The sequence below is a fragment of the Staurois parvus genome, unplaced genomic scaffold (assembly GCF_062004578.1).
Source record: "Staurois parvus isolate SC_StPar_1 unplaced genomic scaffold, SC_StPar_1.0 ptg000303l, whole genome shotgun sequence".
Classification (NCBI taxonomy): domain Eukaryota; kingdom Metazoa; phylum Chordata; class Amphibia; order Anura; family Ranidae; genus Staurois; species Staurois parvus.
This window is the reverse complement of record NW_028318099.1, coordinates 13,871,771-13,887,714: the sequence shown is the minus strand read 5'-3', so window position 1 is coordinate 13,887,714 and position 15,944 is coordinate 13,871,771. Positions and strand designations below refer to the sequence as shown.

General features: G+C 37.6%; 1 protein-coding gene across 2 annotated transcripts in view; it reads left to right on the top strand.

Annotated features, from left to right (window-relative positions):
* The window catches only part of LOC149457808 (solute carrier family 2, facilitated glucose transporter member 9-like), a 92,196-nt gene extending 82,446 nt beyond the window's left edge, over positions 1–9,750 (top strand). Inside the window, exons 11-12 of one of the 2 annotated variants that reach the window (XM_089683274.1) lie at positions 4,096–4,199; positions 7,292–9,750. In XM_089683274.1, the coding sequence (XP_089539400.1) occupies positions 4,096–4,199; positions 7,292–7,519 (332 nt within the window). In that variant the 3' untranslated portion in view covers positions 7,520–9,750. Of the gene's footprint in view, positions 1–4,071; positions 4,200–7,291 lie in introns of both variants that reach the window. The other variant, XM_089683273.1, reaches the window with a different exon arrangement.
* Positions 9,751–15,944: the final 6,194 nt, after the last annotated feature.

Genomic DNA, 15,944 nt, shown 5'->3' with positions numbered 1-15,944 from the left:
ATATAAGTACCTGAATTAAATATAAATAAATAATAAAATTTAATAAATGACATGGAAAATTAACATGGTGAATTCATTTTCACTGTCTAGAGTAACAAAAATGCACATCTGTCATAAGGAAAAAGTAAGTACGCCCCTACATCCATCTCCACTTCTAATACATGAAATTAGAATTTGATGTTCCAGATTAAGCAACAATGATTAAAACCACCTTATAGGGAATATGCAGGTGGAACCCATTTTAATTAACCTTTACACATCTAGGGTCTGGTGTTCTTTGCTGTGTATGACTTTATCATGTTCAATAGAACTCTCTAAGCCCCCAGAAAGAAAGCTGTAAATGCCTATAAGCCTGTCAAAAGATTTATAAACATTGCCAGATGAGTAGAAATCAGCCACTCCTCTGTAAAGGAAATAATCTCAATGGCATAGTTTTCAAACAATTGCTAATTTGTTCAGGATGGTCAGCCCAAAAATTTCAACCCAGGAACTGACCTTTCAGTGCTAAACGAAGTCTCCAAGAAGCCTTAAATTACATCATGGGGTGTTCAGGTAACTCTTGCAACAGTTGGGGTCAAAGTGCATCCATTTACACTCAGAAATAGATTGGAATTCAACTTGCTTGAGAGGTGTGTTGAGTAAAAGCTCTACTGTTCAAAAAGAACACTTAGAGCAAGGTTATAATTTGCCACCAAACATAAGCAAAGACCGTGCCTTCTGTAACATTCTAGTGAAGACTGATCAATCAACAACAGAGTTGTTTGATAACAGTATATTTGCAGCAAACCTATTTCAGGTGAAGGACCTCAAAACAACTGTGAAGCATGGTGGTGGAAATGTATGGATTGGAATTGTTTTACTGTATAGGTAAAAGACACACAGTGAGCGTTCTCAAAGAAACAGCAGCTGAACATCCAGGATAAACGCATATAAAAATCCTCAGTAAAACATATACATGTAAAATGCAGTGCTGTAAAATGATCAAATCATGCAAATCAACACAATAATAGTCCTGAAAAGGTGCTCATTACCTCCACATGGCACCGGCGGCGTAGTGTTAACAATGTCCACAGGCTCCCTATGACGCGTTTCGTGCGCACGCACTTCCTCTGAGGTAGAGCAAGGACCTAGCCCGGGTTCCATTGAAGAGGAATATCCTTTCCTGGGAGCTTCCTGGCCTGCAGGATTTCGCTTTTCCACAAGAGGGCGTTATCATCATCCATTTCAGCACATATCCATTTTCTGACCAGAGGGAGAGAGGGGAATCTCCAGGATTTCTTACACACATGCATACTTTAAATGCGCTTCTGGTTAGTTTGCATTCTTTCCATTGACACTGGGAATTAATGATCACCTTTTCAGGACTATTATTGTGTTGATTTGCATGATTTGATCATTTTACAGCGCTGCATTTTATATGTATATGGAATTGTTTTACTGCTTTAAGGCCTGGGCAGCCCAAATTCATCAGGTCATTTATACCTTCTGCATCTTGTGTGCTTGATGAGAATGTGAGACCATCTGTCCAAAAAGTGAAGTTATACCAGAGATGGTTAATGACCAAAGCTCACTATCAATTCCTTCATGGGAAGGATCAAAATGATATAGAAAATTATACACTGCCCTTGTCCAAGCCCTGATTTGATTTCGATTGAAATGTAAGGAGATTTTGAAACAACAGTTTATCCATGGGAGCACCTAGATATCTTAAAACTGAAGACATTTTGCATGTAGAAGGGCATAAGAAAGAGACAATGTTAGACTGGTGGGCAGTCATACATAATATTTACAAGAAGTCATTTCTGTTTCTGCTACATGCAGCATTTCCAGCCTTTATTGCCAATGGCATACTTACTTTTTCCACAGTAAACCATTACATCTATTGATCATTTTTTAAAGAAATAAATGAAAAGACAAAATCTTCTAGTTTAGATTCACTATTATGTGTCACTTTTATCTGCAGGTAATGTTTGCATAAAAATCCAATGTTTTCCTGTTTTAAATATGTTGAAAAATGACACAATTTCCATGGGGTATACCTAATATTTTACATGACGGTGTATGTATTATTTGTACTTAGTGTGTTAACTTGCCTGGGCTTCCATTTCAATAGTAAACTATAAACTGAAGGTGTCTGCCATCTCCTGGCCAGTACAAACTCTGCTCTATATTTATAAACATGCAGCAATAGGATGCAGCAGACTAATTAGTACCAGTTCCATAGGAATTCAATAGGAAGTTTCAGACCCAAGTCAGAAGACTGGGGCATATTTATTGAGTGTCAAATGATGATTGCAATATTTCACTCCTCATCAGTTGTGTGTATATATATATATATATATATATATATATATATATATATATATATGTCAATGGTTTTCATACCTCTCAAAGGTTTGTGACATTTTGGCATTGATATTGAAAATATGACTGAACATGCCGAAAGCTGTCTCTTTTATGTAAGGATAGTGATCATATGAAGCCATTTATTATCACATAATTGTTTTGGCTCCTTTTTAATTTATAATAATAGCAGAAACCACCCAAATATCCTTGCTCAAAATATGCACAAGGTGACACACACAGGTTAAAATGGCAATTAAAGGTTAATTTCCCACATCTGTGACTTTTTTAAAATTGCAATTGGTGTCTGTGTATGAATAGTCAGTGAGTTTGTTAGCTCTCATGTGAATGCACTGAGCAGGCTAGATACTGAGCCATGCTAAGCACAACGGAACTGTCAAAACACCTGCATAACAAGGTAATGGAGCTTTATAAAGCTGAAAAAGGCTATAAAAAGATATCCAAAGCCTTGAAAATGCCAGTCAATACTGTTCAATCACTTTATTAAGAAATTGGAAGGTTTGGGGCATCTCTTGATACCAAGCCAAGGTCAGGTAGACTAAGAAAGGTTGCAGCCACAACTGCAAGAAGTATTGTTTGGGATACAAAGAAAACCCCACAGGTAACCTCAGGAGAAATACAGGCTGCTCTGGAAAAATGCTGTGCATTTTTTTAAAGTAGCACAATACTACGATACTTGAACAAAAATGAGCTGCATGATTGAGGTGCCAGAAAGCAGCCTTTACTGTGCCAATGCCACAAAAAAGCCCGGTGGGGCATGTCAATGTGTTGTCGGGCATATTTTAATCACACTTTTTTGTTGCATTGGCGCAGTAAAGGCTTTTTTCTGGCACCTCAGCCTGCAGCTCATTTTTGAGCATCTTCTCAACATTCAAATTTCAAAAAGAATAGAATAAAATAATAGAAAAGAACAGAGAAAAAAACAGAACAGAATAGAAAATAGAATAGAAAAAATTTGAATATAACCATCTTTCGAAATTCGAATTTTGAATAGAATTTGGATCAATTTGATATTTTCAGTTCAAATTTGTTTCAAATCCAATTCAAATACTTTGAATCCATTGGAAAAAATTTTAATACAGTCGAAAATGAATAAACAAAACCGAGTCTAAACAAAACCAATTTCGTTACAAATCAACAAAACAAAATTAGTAGCTTAATGAATCGATACAAAACAAAGTTCTTCATTCTGCACATGTCTAGTTGCTGCTGCAGTGATCGCCTCTGGCTTGCTCAATGAATGCAAAGCGTTTGCAGATTGGAAGAGGTGGAGATTGACATCACTGGCAGCTCCTCTCCACCTCGTCCATTCGGAGAAGGTATTGCATTCACTGAGAAAAGTGTTATCTGAATAAGACCTGGAAGCTAGCAGTGATCACTGCAATAGCAGAACTAATAGTGATTTCCATATGGAAGCTATATCTAAACTTTGGCTTTCATGGAGCCACCAAATCTGGTAAGCTGCAATATATTACATTTCTGTTCTTGGGTTTGGATATCCTTTAACATTTTACCTCTTTAAATTAAGAGTTTAATTGAGTAAAGATGATCTTAAACTTTCATTAGATTGTTTTGTCAATGTATAGTTGTATTTTATCTCATTACTTTACTTCCTTTATTGTTCTGCCAGAACGTATATGCTATTTGATGACACAGCTCTGATTTTAAAAATGACGTTCTCTTTTGTTTTTTGGGGGGTTTTTTCAGCTGGATTGCCTTTTATAATCACAGGAGAGCTCTTCAAGCAATCTCATCGTCCAGCAGCATTCATTGTCGGAGGAACTTTGAATTGGTTTTCCAACTTTACAGTTGGTTTTGTGTTCCCCTTCCTTCAGGTATTGTAATTGTCATCTGTGAGACTTCACGGTGTTGGGTAAAGTTGTAATCATATTTCATGCTGGTGGCTTATATCAGAGCACTGAAGAAATGTACTTCTCATGCCACAATTTTCTTGCTGCTGTACATCACACTATAGACTTTATATATTATGTATCATAAGTATATGACTGTTTTATACAACAGCAACAGTTGACTACCTGAATTTACACAAACATGACATGTGGGGTATTGAGTAATTTTGCTGTAAATCAGGTGCTCAGCATAAATAGAGCCTATTTGCTACCACCAGCCAACATGTAAATATTAATGATGCCTTGACTGTTTTTTATCAACATAGTCAAGAAAAGAAAAAATGACTTTTTAAGCACCAAAACTACAAAAAGAAAAAAGATCTTTATATAAAAAATACAAATGTATTGAACATAATACATCCAATGAGAAAACAGACACAATACACAAAACATAATTTTGATGTGGATGGCGATGATTAGGCTATATATCACCAAAGAGAAAAACTCCAACGCATTTCAATTTATTGAATTTATAATTTGAATCTTCTTCAGGCGGAAAGCTGAGATGCCATAAACCGTATTCTAGAAAATTAATAAAGTAATCCAGTAAAGAGAAAATAAAAACACACACCATATGAAGAGTGACTCGCATTGCCATTCATAAAAACAGAAATTCATAGGATCCTTTCTAGTTAATTCCAGGCATCGTCTATGCAAACAGACCCCTCAGTGGTCCAAGTGAGTGAATGAATGCTAAACATGATCATAAAAACCATAGATTAGATATATTAAGTCTATTGGCATTCTATGTAATATATGTGAGAAAAAAGAAAAGGAACTCGCATAACATTGTCTAATGGAGGTCAATAGGGAATTGAAAATAGTAGGCAAAAATATAAAAAAAACAGCCTTGTCCTAGATGAAATCTATAATCCACTTAAAGTATACAGATAGATGAGTCAATAAAGGCAATAAATATACCTGGACTAGATCACTGATGAGCTTTCCCTGTATGAAGTATCAAAGTATGGAACCAACAAAATGTTTCCACAAATGGTCTCTAAAAGGTATACAAAAAATAAGATACTAAATGTAGCTACTCATAAAGATCAAACAAGCTAATAGTCACAGATGGTATACCTCTATCTTATACCAAGATGGAAACAGCCCAGAGAGCTGCCACAGTTACAGCTCCCACATGCAAAAAGTGAACTGGGACTAAACTGCTTATATAGCAGTTCGAGATCTGAACTGAAAAAGCACACCAGTTTCTCATTAGGTAATCAAACACTTAGTCAATGGGAGAAATTGTCTACCCTCACTAAAGATGTCTGCCACCAACATCCGAGCTGGCATAACATCACTTCCGATGCATGTGCCGTGTCAGAACGTCATTTCTGGTCCGGCATGATCAGCGCTGACGTGTGTGTGTCTCAGTGTTGCAAAGCAACATATCTCCGATGGAAAGTGAGACAAGGAAACAAACGCTCAACCCAAGCAAAGGAGAGACGGGACCAAAAAGAACCCCCATTCCACGAGTGATTGTGTATGGGGGCCACACGTGACGGACACAAGGCGATGCCATAAGGAAGACCAGTAAGGATAACATCAAAAAAACACACACCATATGAAAAGTGACTCATATCTCCATTCATAAAAACAGAAATTAAAAACAAAAATAAAGGAAATTTTAATAACTGAAGCAATATACAGACAATAATGTAAAAAATGCAATATAAACGTTCTCAAAAGAGATAATAAGGTGACACAGCAAAAGGGAGATAAAGGGAAAAGAATTTCCCATTATCTTCCAATACAGGGCGGTCACAGACAAACCACAAATTATCCATAATTTAAACAGAAGAATACAGAAAATAATATAAATATAGAAATCAATTCCATTTTATATAAAACCAAGACACACAATCCAGGGCTCCATAATTACAAATCATGTTCCTTTTTGCCAGAAACAAAGCCTTCCAGAATGGTTTAAAGCTTATTTTTTCATTTAATAACAGAAATACATTAGATTTTAAAGGATGAATCCATTTCACTTGTTTTTGTAAAATAATCTTATTGATATCACCCCCTCTGTTATTAAAGAATACCCTTTCCAGGGCCCAAAATTTTAGGTCTTGCATTCTATAACCATGTGATTTGACAATATGTCTACCGAATATATATTGCAACTTGATGCAGCATGTGTATGTTCATATATCCTATGCCAGAATTCACGCATTGTCTTGCCCACATAGAAGGCTCCACAGGGGCAAGACCTAATATAGACAACCCCCCTTGTGAGGCAGTCAACAGACTGTCTCGGATGGAAAGTCTTATCATTGGTTGATGCTGAATATAATAAAGCCCTTATGTTTGGACGTATTCTCTTTGTTGCCTTCACAATGAAATGCTCATCAATAAATATCAACATGCCGATCAATAAATATTAACAATGTATAGCCAGTGCTGCAAACACCCTGATTACACACTATTGGTGTTCAATATATACACGTAAGTGTGTAATCAGTGGCAAAGGCACCGTTGGGTACACATTGTTGATACTGACATGTTAGCTTTGACAAGTGGAAATTTTAGAGCCCCAGATAGAGCAATATTACACTGCCAATGTGCAGCTTTGTGAATTGGCCCATAGATTTCCATACTGCTGAGTTCAGATGCAGCACTGTTAACGCCCATTTGAATGAGTAGTTATACCTGCCTAGAGTTCGGCTTTAGGATTCCCAGCTCTTAACTCCTAATAGAAAATGTTCACAACTAAAAGGATTTGCAAGTTTGGCTTTAGGATTCCCAGCTCTTAACTCCCAATAGAAAATGTGCACATCTAAAAAGATTTGCAATCTCTCAAACACGGGGGGATATATAAGATTCTACTGAAATCCAAATAAAACCAGAGAAATTCAAGATGTGATCCTTCCAAGTTCTTGGTTTCTGTATATCTCCCATCACATTTTCGCACTCTTTGTGGCTCTGGATAGACTTCCAGTATTTGTTTCTATGAAAGCAGCAGCACATATACTTAACAAAGAAGTCCTAAACTACTTTTGTTTGTCTTCTAGAGCTCAGCGGGAGCCTTCTGCTACCTGGTATTTTGTGGGGTCTGTGTATTTGTAGCACTTTATGTTTATTTTGTGATCCCGGAAACAAAGAATAAAACCTTTGTAGAAATTAGTGAAATGTTCTCCTCTGGAAAATCCCTATCTACACCCGTTGCAGCTGTAGACAACATGAAACTGAAGAAGATGAATGGGTATGGAGCTTTAGAAAGCAGCTCTCTGGAATTTTAATTATCCTGAAAAGAGACTGAACTATAGACTTGATTGGAAGACAGTCAAACTCGCACCAAATGTGGCCTCTACAAAATGAGAAAAAATTGGAAATATCAGTATTTTTTATGATTAACAAGTATCCGTCTTGGGCTTCTGATAAGAAATATGGCAATTGTTGTATATAAATACCTAATACTCTGAAATGTTGTTAAAAATAAATCATGTTGTCCATAACACTGGTAACATTTTAAGTTAACTTTTTATTAGCAAATGTGTGTCCATTACTGGATAGGGTCATTTTTAAATTTGGAAAGGCTGATTGTCATGATTTTGAGTAATGTTTCTTGTAAGACATTAATTTTCCATTTTCTGTATGTAAGAGGTATGAAATACATGTTATATCTGAGGCAATTATTATAGCAAAATTGAACAAAATGGGGAAGAGTGGTCAGGAAAACCCTGATCATATGAAATTGTTAGATATTCTGTACATAGTCCTACAGAACAGACAGTGCTCACTGCACATGTGTATATCTGCTGCTTCTCTGCTAACCGAAAACAAGAACTTTTATTATAGAGCGAAGACGTGAACTCAGCTACACACTTTTAAACACTGCCATCAATTGGTTGAAGAATTTATCTCTACTGAACACTGAAGTACTTGTTGCAAAATACATAAACAATGTATTCGAATGCCCCACTCAACAACTACTCCTTATATTAGTCTCATTTCGGATCTCAGTTCTAGAACTCTATAGCTCTGAAAGTGTCTGTCTGCAGTTCACTAAGAGATGTAATCTCTTCATCAGCAGCTCTGGTCCACTTTTGCTTCTCATGGGTTGAAAGTCTTTGCATTTCATATCATGGAACTGGCTCTGGTTTTATTGCTACATAAAGCAATATACAGTAAGTCACACATTTGGCTGGGATGCCTTTATTGTTTCTGGTGGATTTTCTGATTGAAGCCTCTTGTGGTCTGGTTTTATCTCTTACAGTATTTGGATTGTCTATGTAATTTCTTTTTCTGTGTCACTTTGTTGCTTATCTTCATGTGACACCGATGTTGTATTTCCCTCAGTTTGAAGCTTTTGTGTTCAGGAAATTTTGAACAAACTGAGGTTTTATTGACAAATACACTTTGACTGATGGTTACTTTGCTTGTGTCTTGGAATAGATGCCATTCTGTATCCCTTTTGAGATTCACAGTACCACACATCTTCCTTTGCGCATGCATGCCATTTTGTACATTTTTCTTTTGGGATGTGCACGTAGGCTTTGCTTCCAAAAATGTTTAGATGGTTCAAATTTGGGGCTTTTCCATTTCACAGTTCATATGGAGTCTTCTCAGTTGATTTTCCTGGTAGTCGATTTTTTTATGTGGTCATAATTGTTTCCCATCACCAGTTTATGGTTGGCATATCTGCATCAAACGGCATGATTCCTCCATTCTTACATAGAGTACGGTTTATTCTTTCTGATACCCTGTTTTGTTCTGGGCTGTAGGGTACAGTAGTTGAAATATTATGCCATGCTTTCTGAGAATCACCTTTGTGTTATCACCTGTATATTCAGTTCCATTGTCTGTGCACAATACACTCTGCATTTTGCCAAAGTTATTGCTAACTTGAGCCAAATACAGCTCAAGTTCTCTCGTACTTCACATTTGTTGTGTAACAGATATAGTGTAGTATATCTGGCGTAATCATAAAATTTAGAAAATTTCCTGGGGTCAATTTTTCCATTGAACTACAATCTGAATGAATTAAGTCCAGAGTTGTTTTTTAGCTCTTGTGTAAGTTTGGAAAGGCTTTCCTCGTCATTTTCCTTTTACATAGCTGGTGCATTTCATTATTTGATTACATGGACTAATTTTATTCCACTTGCATAGTCATTCTCAGTGTGAATGCAGTTTGAATGTTTTTCCTCCTTGGCTCATTGCACTTCAGCTGATACAGTTCATCTGTAATTTTAGCCTTTGCAAGTAAGATATCCCTTTTTGTGATGACACAACTGTCACCTTGGAAGGTCACTACATTTGCATTTTTGTGTGATCTTCACTGACAAAAGATTAGTTTCAAGAGAAGGGACATACAAGGACATTTTTCACAGGTATCTTTCTGGAGACATTCTGGGAAATAGGACAGTAAAGAAAACCATCTCCTATTCCTTCTGATTCTATTATTTGCACATTAGCTGTGGTGATTTCTTCTGTTTTACTCTGGTCGAGGTGAATAAAAAAAGTTTTGTAATTTTTGTCTTGTGATTTGTAGCTCCTGAATCACCACACCATGGGGTTTATTTACTAAAACTAGAGCGTCCAAAATCAAGTGCAGCCATGCATAGAAACCAATCAGCTTCCAGGTTTTTTCTTTTTTTTTGGGTCAAAGCTTAATTGAATGAGCTGAAGTTAGAAACTGAATGGCTACCATGCACAGCTGCACCAGGTTTTGCACTCTCCAGTTTTAGTAAATCAACCACCATGCCTTTAAATATGAGGTGCAACTTTTGGACTGAAAAACCTTATCTGAAGAAAGATCAGTTTCTTCCTTCACACTTTTAGCCTTTTGTAGTTCAGTTTGTTTTTGCATTGTAGCTTTCCAGATTCTGCAATCCTGCTTTTAAATGGCCTTGTTTCTTGCACACAAAGCATTCCTGTGTTTCTTGTTGCATGTTATTGTTTTTATTCCTAATTTTCACAGTTAAAACAGACTCTGCAATGAAAGCACCGTCACTAATAATGCTTTCTGTTTTATGCTTATATTCATCCGTAAACTTGCCCTTAACATATTTCAATGTCGGTTCATCATTTGGATGTGCATCAAGTGCTGTGACAAGCATTGTATAACTTTCTGGTAAACCACTAAGTAATGGTCTGCAACATGAAAATATTTTATTCTTCTATACTTCTCAGATGTTTAACCATTTCCAAGGTGTGCCCCATATAATCCTGTATATCCTGGCCTTTAAGCAGTTTGGTTTGGTATAGCTTTCTATTCAAATACATTTAATTACTGAGATTAGCTCTTGCATGTACCTTCTGTAATCCTTATCACATTTCTTGACCAAATCATACATACAGTATATGTATGTGTGAAACTGCTAAACCTCTATACTTAGAGAGATTGTGCTCAGAGCTTTCTGCTCTTTCTCTATCCATACATCTGAAGGGTGTTCTGGCCTGAGTTCATTTATACATTTCCACGTACCTTCTCTTATTAACAGCATTTTTCATCTTGATTTTTCAAATCTGGTAGTTATGGATTGTCAGTGTTTGCAAATGAAAACTTTCTTGCACGTGTGTCACTATCCATTTTCTTTTATACTTTTGCAATCTTCTTCCTGTTGCTGTGTCTTACACTTATTTTGCTGTAGCAGGCTATGACTGGGTATGTTGGCAGATGTCTGGGCCCGTAACCTGTTAGAGATTCTGTATATAGCCCTGCAGAACAGACAGTGCACAGTCCACATGTGTTTATCTGTTGCTGCTCTGCAAACAGGGACTTTATTATAGAGAAAAGACATATAGTGGCAGCACAGTGGCTAAATGGTTAGCACTTCTGCCTGGCAGTACTAGGGTCATCGGTTTGATTCCCAACCACGGCACCACCTGCCTGGAGTTTGCATGTTCTCCATGTGCCTGCGTGGGTTTCCTCCGGGTACTCCGGTTTCTTCCCACACTCCAAAGACATGCTGGTAGGTGAATTGGCTCCTGTCTAAATCATCCCTAGTATGTGTATGTATGAATGTGAGTTAGGGACCTTAGATTGTACACCCCTTGAGGATTAGGGACTGATGTGAATGTACAATATATATGTAAAGCGCTGCGTAAATTGACCGCGCTATAGAAGTACCTGAAATAAATAAAAGTAAATATAGTCATAGATGCAGCTACAAACTTATAAGCACTGCCATCTACTGGTTGAAGAATCTACCTCTCCTGAACAGTGAAGTAGTTACTGCAAAACCATGTATTCCAACAGAAATGAAATATCACAATAAAGTCCTCCGTAAAGGCAGCTTCTGGGGAATAGTGGCGTTTCACCCCTCTATTTCTCCTGGTGACCATTGTCACTGAGACAAATTAAGCAGAAATCCCAAACATTTTGAGTTTTCAATAAAGCAAAAAATTAGAAGTCCCGCCACCTACAGCTATCTAAGATGGGAATACAATTCACTTTGGCAAGATTTCTTTTCATTCTGTAAATGGAAATCTCCCCAGCAGAAAATAATATTCTTATAGGTGTTAACTCTTCCCTAATAAAACCATAGAAATGTTCTGACACTACAAACACCTTAATAGGAAATACAGCAATCACATTTTCCCCTATCAATTATGTGACTTAAAGGAAAATGACTGGCGGGGAAGTGTGCTCCCATAATACCGTTTATTTAAAAAGTTGACTAAGGGCTCATTCACGTGGGCTTTTAGCCCCATACAACATGAATAGCCCTTTTGTTTAAATTTTGTCAAAGCACTGAGTTGTACGCAGGCAGCCCATATTAGTGAATAGTCTGCAGCTGTATAAACTCACCTGCACATTCAAGCTTGACAGGTATGCAGGGATGGGTAAGCAGACCTGGATGTGAAGGCTCTGCGGCATGGTCCATATGCCCTTCCCTGAGTACCTATCAAGCCCAGCTATGCAGGTGAGGCTGTACAGCCAATGGGTATTTTTTCACCAACATGGGCTGCCTGGAAGCAGCTTGGCGCTTGGACAGAAAAGTTAAAAAATGGGCTCTTCACTCTGTACAGGGCTGACCACCCCATAGCTCTAATAGTGACTATGGAGCACTCTGTGACCTTCTCAGCAGAGGGCATAAAGTGATCAACAAGGAAGGCATGCTTTTCATACATAGGGGTTTACAAAGCAGGAACATGATTCCATCTCAGATCCACCAGTTTGTTCAGTGTATAATGGCATGTCAATCCATGTGGTGTGCAATGTTCTTATGAGTACATATTACAAGGCTAAATTATTATTATTATACAGGATTTATTTAGGGCCAATAGTTTGCTCAGCGCTTTACAATATAAAGGGAGACAATACAGTTCAATACAAGAGGGATAGGAGGGCCCTGCTCCTTGGAGCTTACAATCTAGGAATCAACATTTAAGGCAACAGATTGATGATTACAGTTTTACATGCCTACAAAAGGATTTGGCTAAGCAGTGTTGCAGATATATGTATATCACAAGACTGGCTGTACAGACAGGTGACCAATGTGTGAGAAAAAAGATGTTGAGAATGAGCAGTTGAACATTTTTCCTCCTACCTCACGCTTTGCAGTCTTTATAATCACATTTCCATCATACCTGTCCTGGCAACATTAAGCATTCAACACCACTACCCCTCTCCACCTCAAAAAAAAAAATATGCATAGCTTCTACTTTTAGATTTTTTATGTTTATCTAGAAGAAGACTCCACTGGCTTAGTTGCCCACTTATGCCCCCCCCCCCTCCCGCTTATGCAGAAATTTCAGGAAATCCAACCCCAGTTAGTCACTATCTGTTATTCTATTGTCCCAGACAGCGCAGTATTTATTACATTTAAAGAAGGAAAAACCAAAGTGGGTAGATCCCTTCCTTTGTTTACAGTTTAATAGCGTGGTCTAGAGGGCAAAAACCCCAGTAATGGAACAGCATGGGTGTTATTTCACAAGAGACCAAAACAAGATCTCAATGAGCCCTGGCCACTTTTCTCCCCCTCTCTGTTCAGAAGAAGCCTTGGAACAAATCTCCACTTCAACTAGACAGAATGGCCAAGAATTTATTTTCCAGAAGTAGAACCTTATGGTAAATGAGAAGTGGAGTATTTTTGTAGTCTTCCTGTCTAACTGCCCCCTATGCAAAACTGCTGCATGCAAAAACGAATTTCATGTGCCACTTAAAATAATGGAAATAATATTTAAACAACAAATTCATTCTAGTGGTTACAGGTTATTTTAAGGAAAATGTGCCTTGAGATTATTTTAAAAAAAATCTTGACTCTGAATTGTTTGGTAAATGTTCTTTTTACAGAATAATGTAATTCTCAAGTGAGCAAAAAAATGTCATTGAGGTGAGATGAATTAGACGGCACATGTGAAGCGGTAAAGATAGGTGATTAATGGCACAACAGCAGTTTCATTGAGTTGACTGCCATCCGTGAATTGATTAAATACAGCATGTTATGCAGTTTGTATAATGATGAATGGGAAGCCATACTTTTACCAGCCTCTGGGTGCAACTTTAGCAGACTTTAAAAATGGTTGAAATTAACTGTTGTCTAAATGTTACATCTCTGCTCCACCACAATTCCTACAGATGGTGGACGAGGAGTAAGATACCATGGTTCAATCACATAATTATTGTGACTTTAACTCTACTATATCTTTAACAGGCTTAAAGGAGAATTAGGTTTGAACCAGTGTTAGATTCATAAAAAAGACTCAACTAAGAAAACACTCTCATCCAGGAGTGTATGTGAACACCCCTGCTTATCATTGTGTTCTGGTGGTTTCAGGGAAGGGTTCTATTAATGCAACAAGATACAAAGACATTTTATACAATTGTGTGATTCCAAGCTTGTGACAACAGTTTTGGGGGAGACCATTTTCTGTTTCAGCATAAGGATGCCCTTGTGAACAAAGCCCAGTCCATATAGACATTGTTTGATGTTGGGGAATACGAATGACCTGCACAGAGCCCTGACCTCAGCCCCACTGAAGACCATTGGGATGACTTTGAACAGTCTGTGAGCCAGGTTTTCCTGGCTGAGCTCAGTACTACAGTATCAACAAAATCTCTCAGACACACTCTGAAATTCATGGAAAGCCTTCCCAAAAGACGAAGAGCCAGGTGCCCACAAAATTTTGGCCATATAATGTGCAAAGTTACATGCTAACGTTAATAGGTTTGCAAAAAAAACAGTTGTCCAAGTGTAAACACTGTTTTTAATTGTACAGATGTATGCATCCCAACGACACCTCAGGCTTTACAGTAGACTATTTTATGTTGATCCATTCTGGCTGACATGTCATTGAAGTGTTGAGTTCTCCAAACCCTGCTGAAAACACGAGTACTGAGTAAAGACTGCCTATTGGAAAAAATGCTGTGCACACATGTGGGTAAATGCCAATGCAACAAAGCATCAGCTTTTACAGTTTACAGGGGTGTACAGCCATTCACTTATATGACAGAGTGTATGTCCCATTTGCAGGTCCCTAGACATGGAAAAACAGTAGACTTTTTTGTATGCTAGACATACAGTATTTAATGACTATATACATATACAGTGAGTACCGATTTATTTTTACTCTGGAAAATGTCTTTGAATCATTTTAGTCAACTTGGATATTACAACGATTTGCAGGGATACAAAGAGTGACTGTGTTTGCTACACTGGACTGCATGCGCTTCTAGCATCTACCCAAAGCTGAGATGTCTTCTTATGATGGACACTCCTATACTAGAGAAAACACCTAGACCTATGACAAACAGCTACTAGATATGTCATCTTCAAAGAGCACCCTTGCCCACAAAGAGCATCCTTCTTTGTTTACTGTTACATCTATAGCATAGGCAATAAGAAAGAACCATTCATGATCAGGGATGAAATAATCTGTCTGAGCTCAGTCTGTGGGCCATTCATCTAAGCTATTGTAAAATCTGAAAATTGTGAACCTAAACACAAATCACATTGAAATCTATTGGGGAATGAATCTTGAAAGTCAACTTTGGCTATTTTCAAGGCAAATAGGCCTTTGTAAAAGAAAAGGCATATGGAGAAGGGGGGGGGGTGGAGTTGTGTACTGACATGGAGGACATGTACCAATGCAAAAATAAAAATGTATACATATCATACAAGAAGGAGATGGTGTTACACAGGAAAACACAACTCTTTTATATGTTTGGGAGATGAATTGAAGCTTTATGTAATGTCATGAAGAGCATCAGCAACACCATATTCTGGCATCACATATTTTGCATGTTTAATTAATTTTTTTCATTTGACAATTACCAGTGGCTTAAATACAGCAGCAGCACCCCAACCTGCTTCACTTCCATTTGGAGTAAAAAAGGTTTTTCTTAGGCAGTGTTTGCTGCAATGCTTTTTTTTTTTTTTTAATTCAGCTCTAATAGGCCTGAATTGATCAATGGAGGTAGCAGCTACAACCAACCAATCTATAGGCAAGCGTACTATAAAATAAATAAAGCCAAAGCCTTCAACTGTGTACCAATTGGCCAGTAGCAAAACTGTTTCATGCATGGCAGATCACATCCCTGACCAACATTGATGGCTTACTGCTGTTAGTGCAACCATGAAGCAAGGCATACCAGCTGGAAAAAGGCAAGGCTGCAATTTGCCTGGGCTGTTGTGCAGGCTTTTTGTTGCTTGGACTCTTGGTTGGGTGAATTAGTGGTTCTGAAGAGTCACAGGATAAGGCCATTGAGGTGAAAGG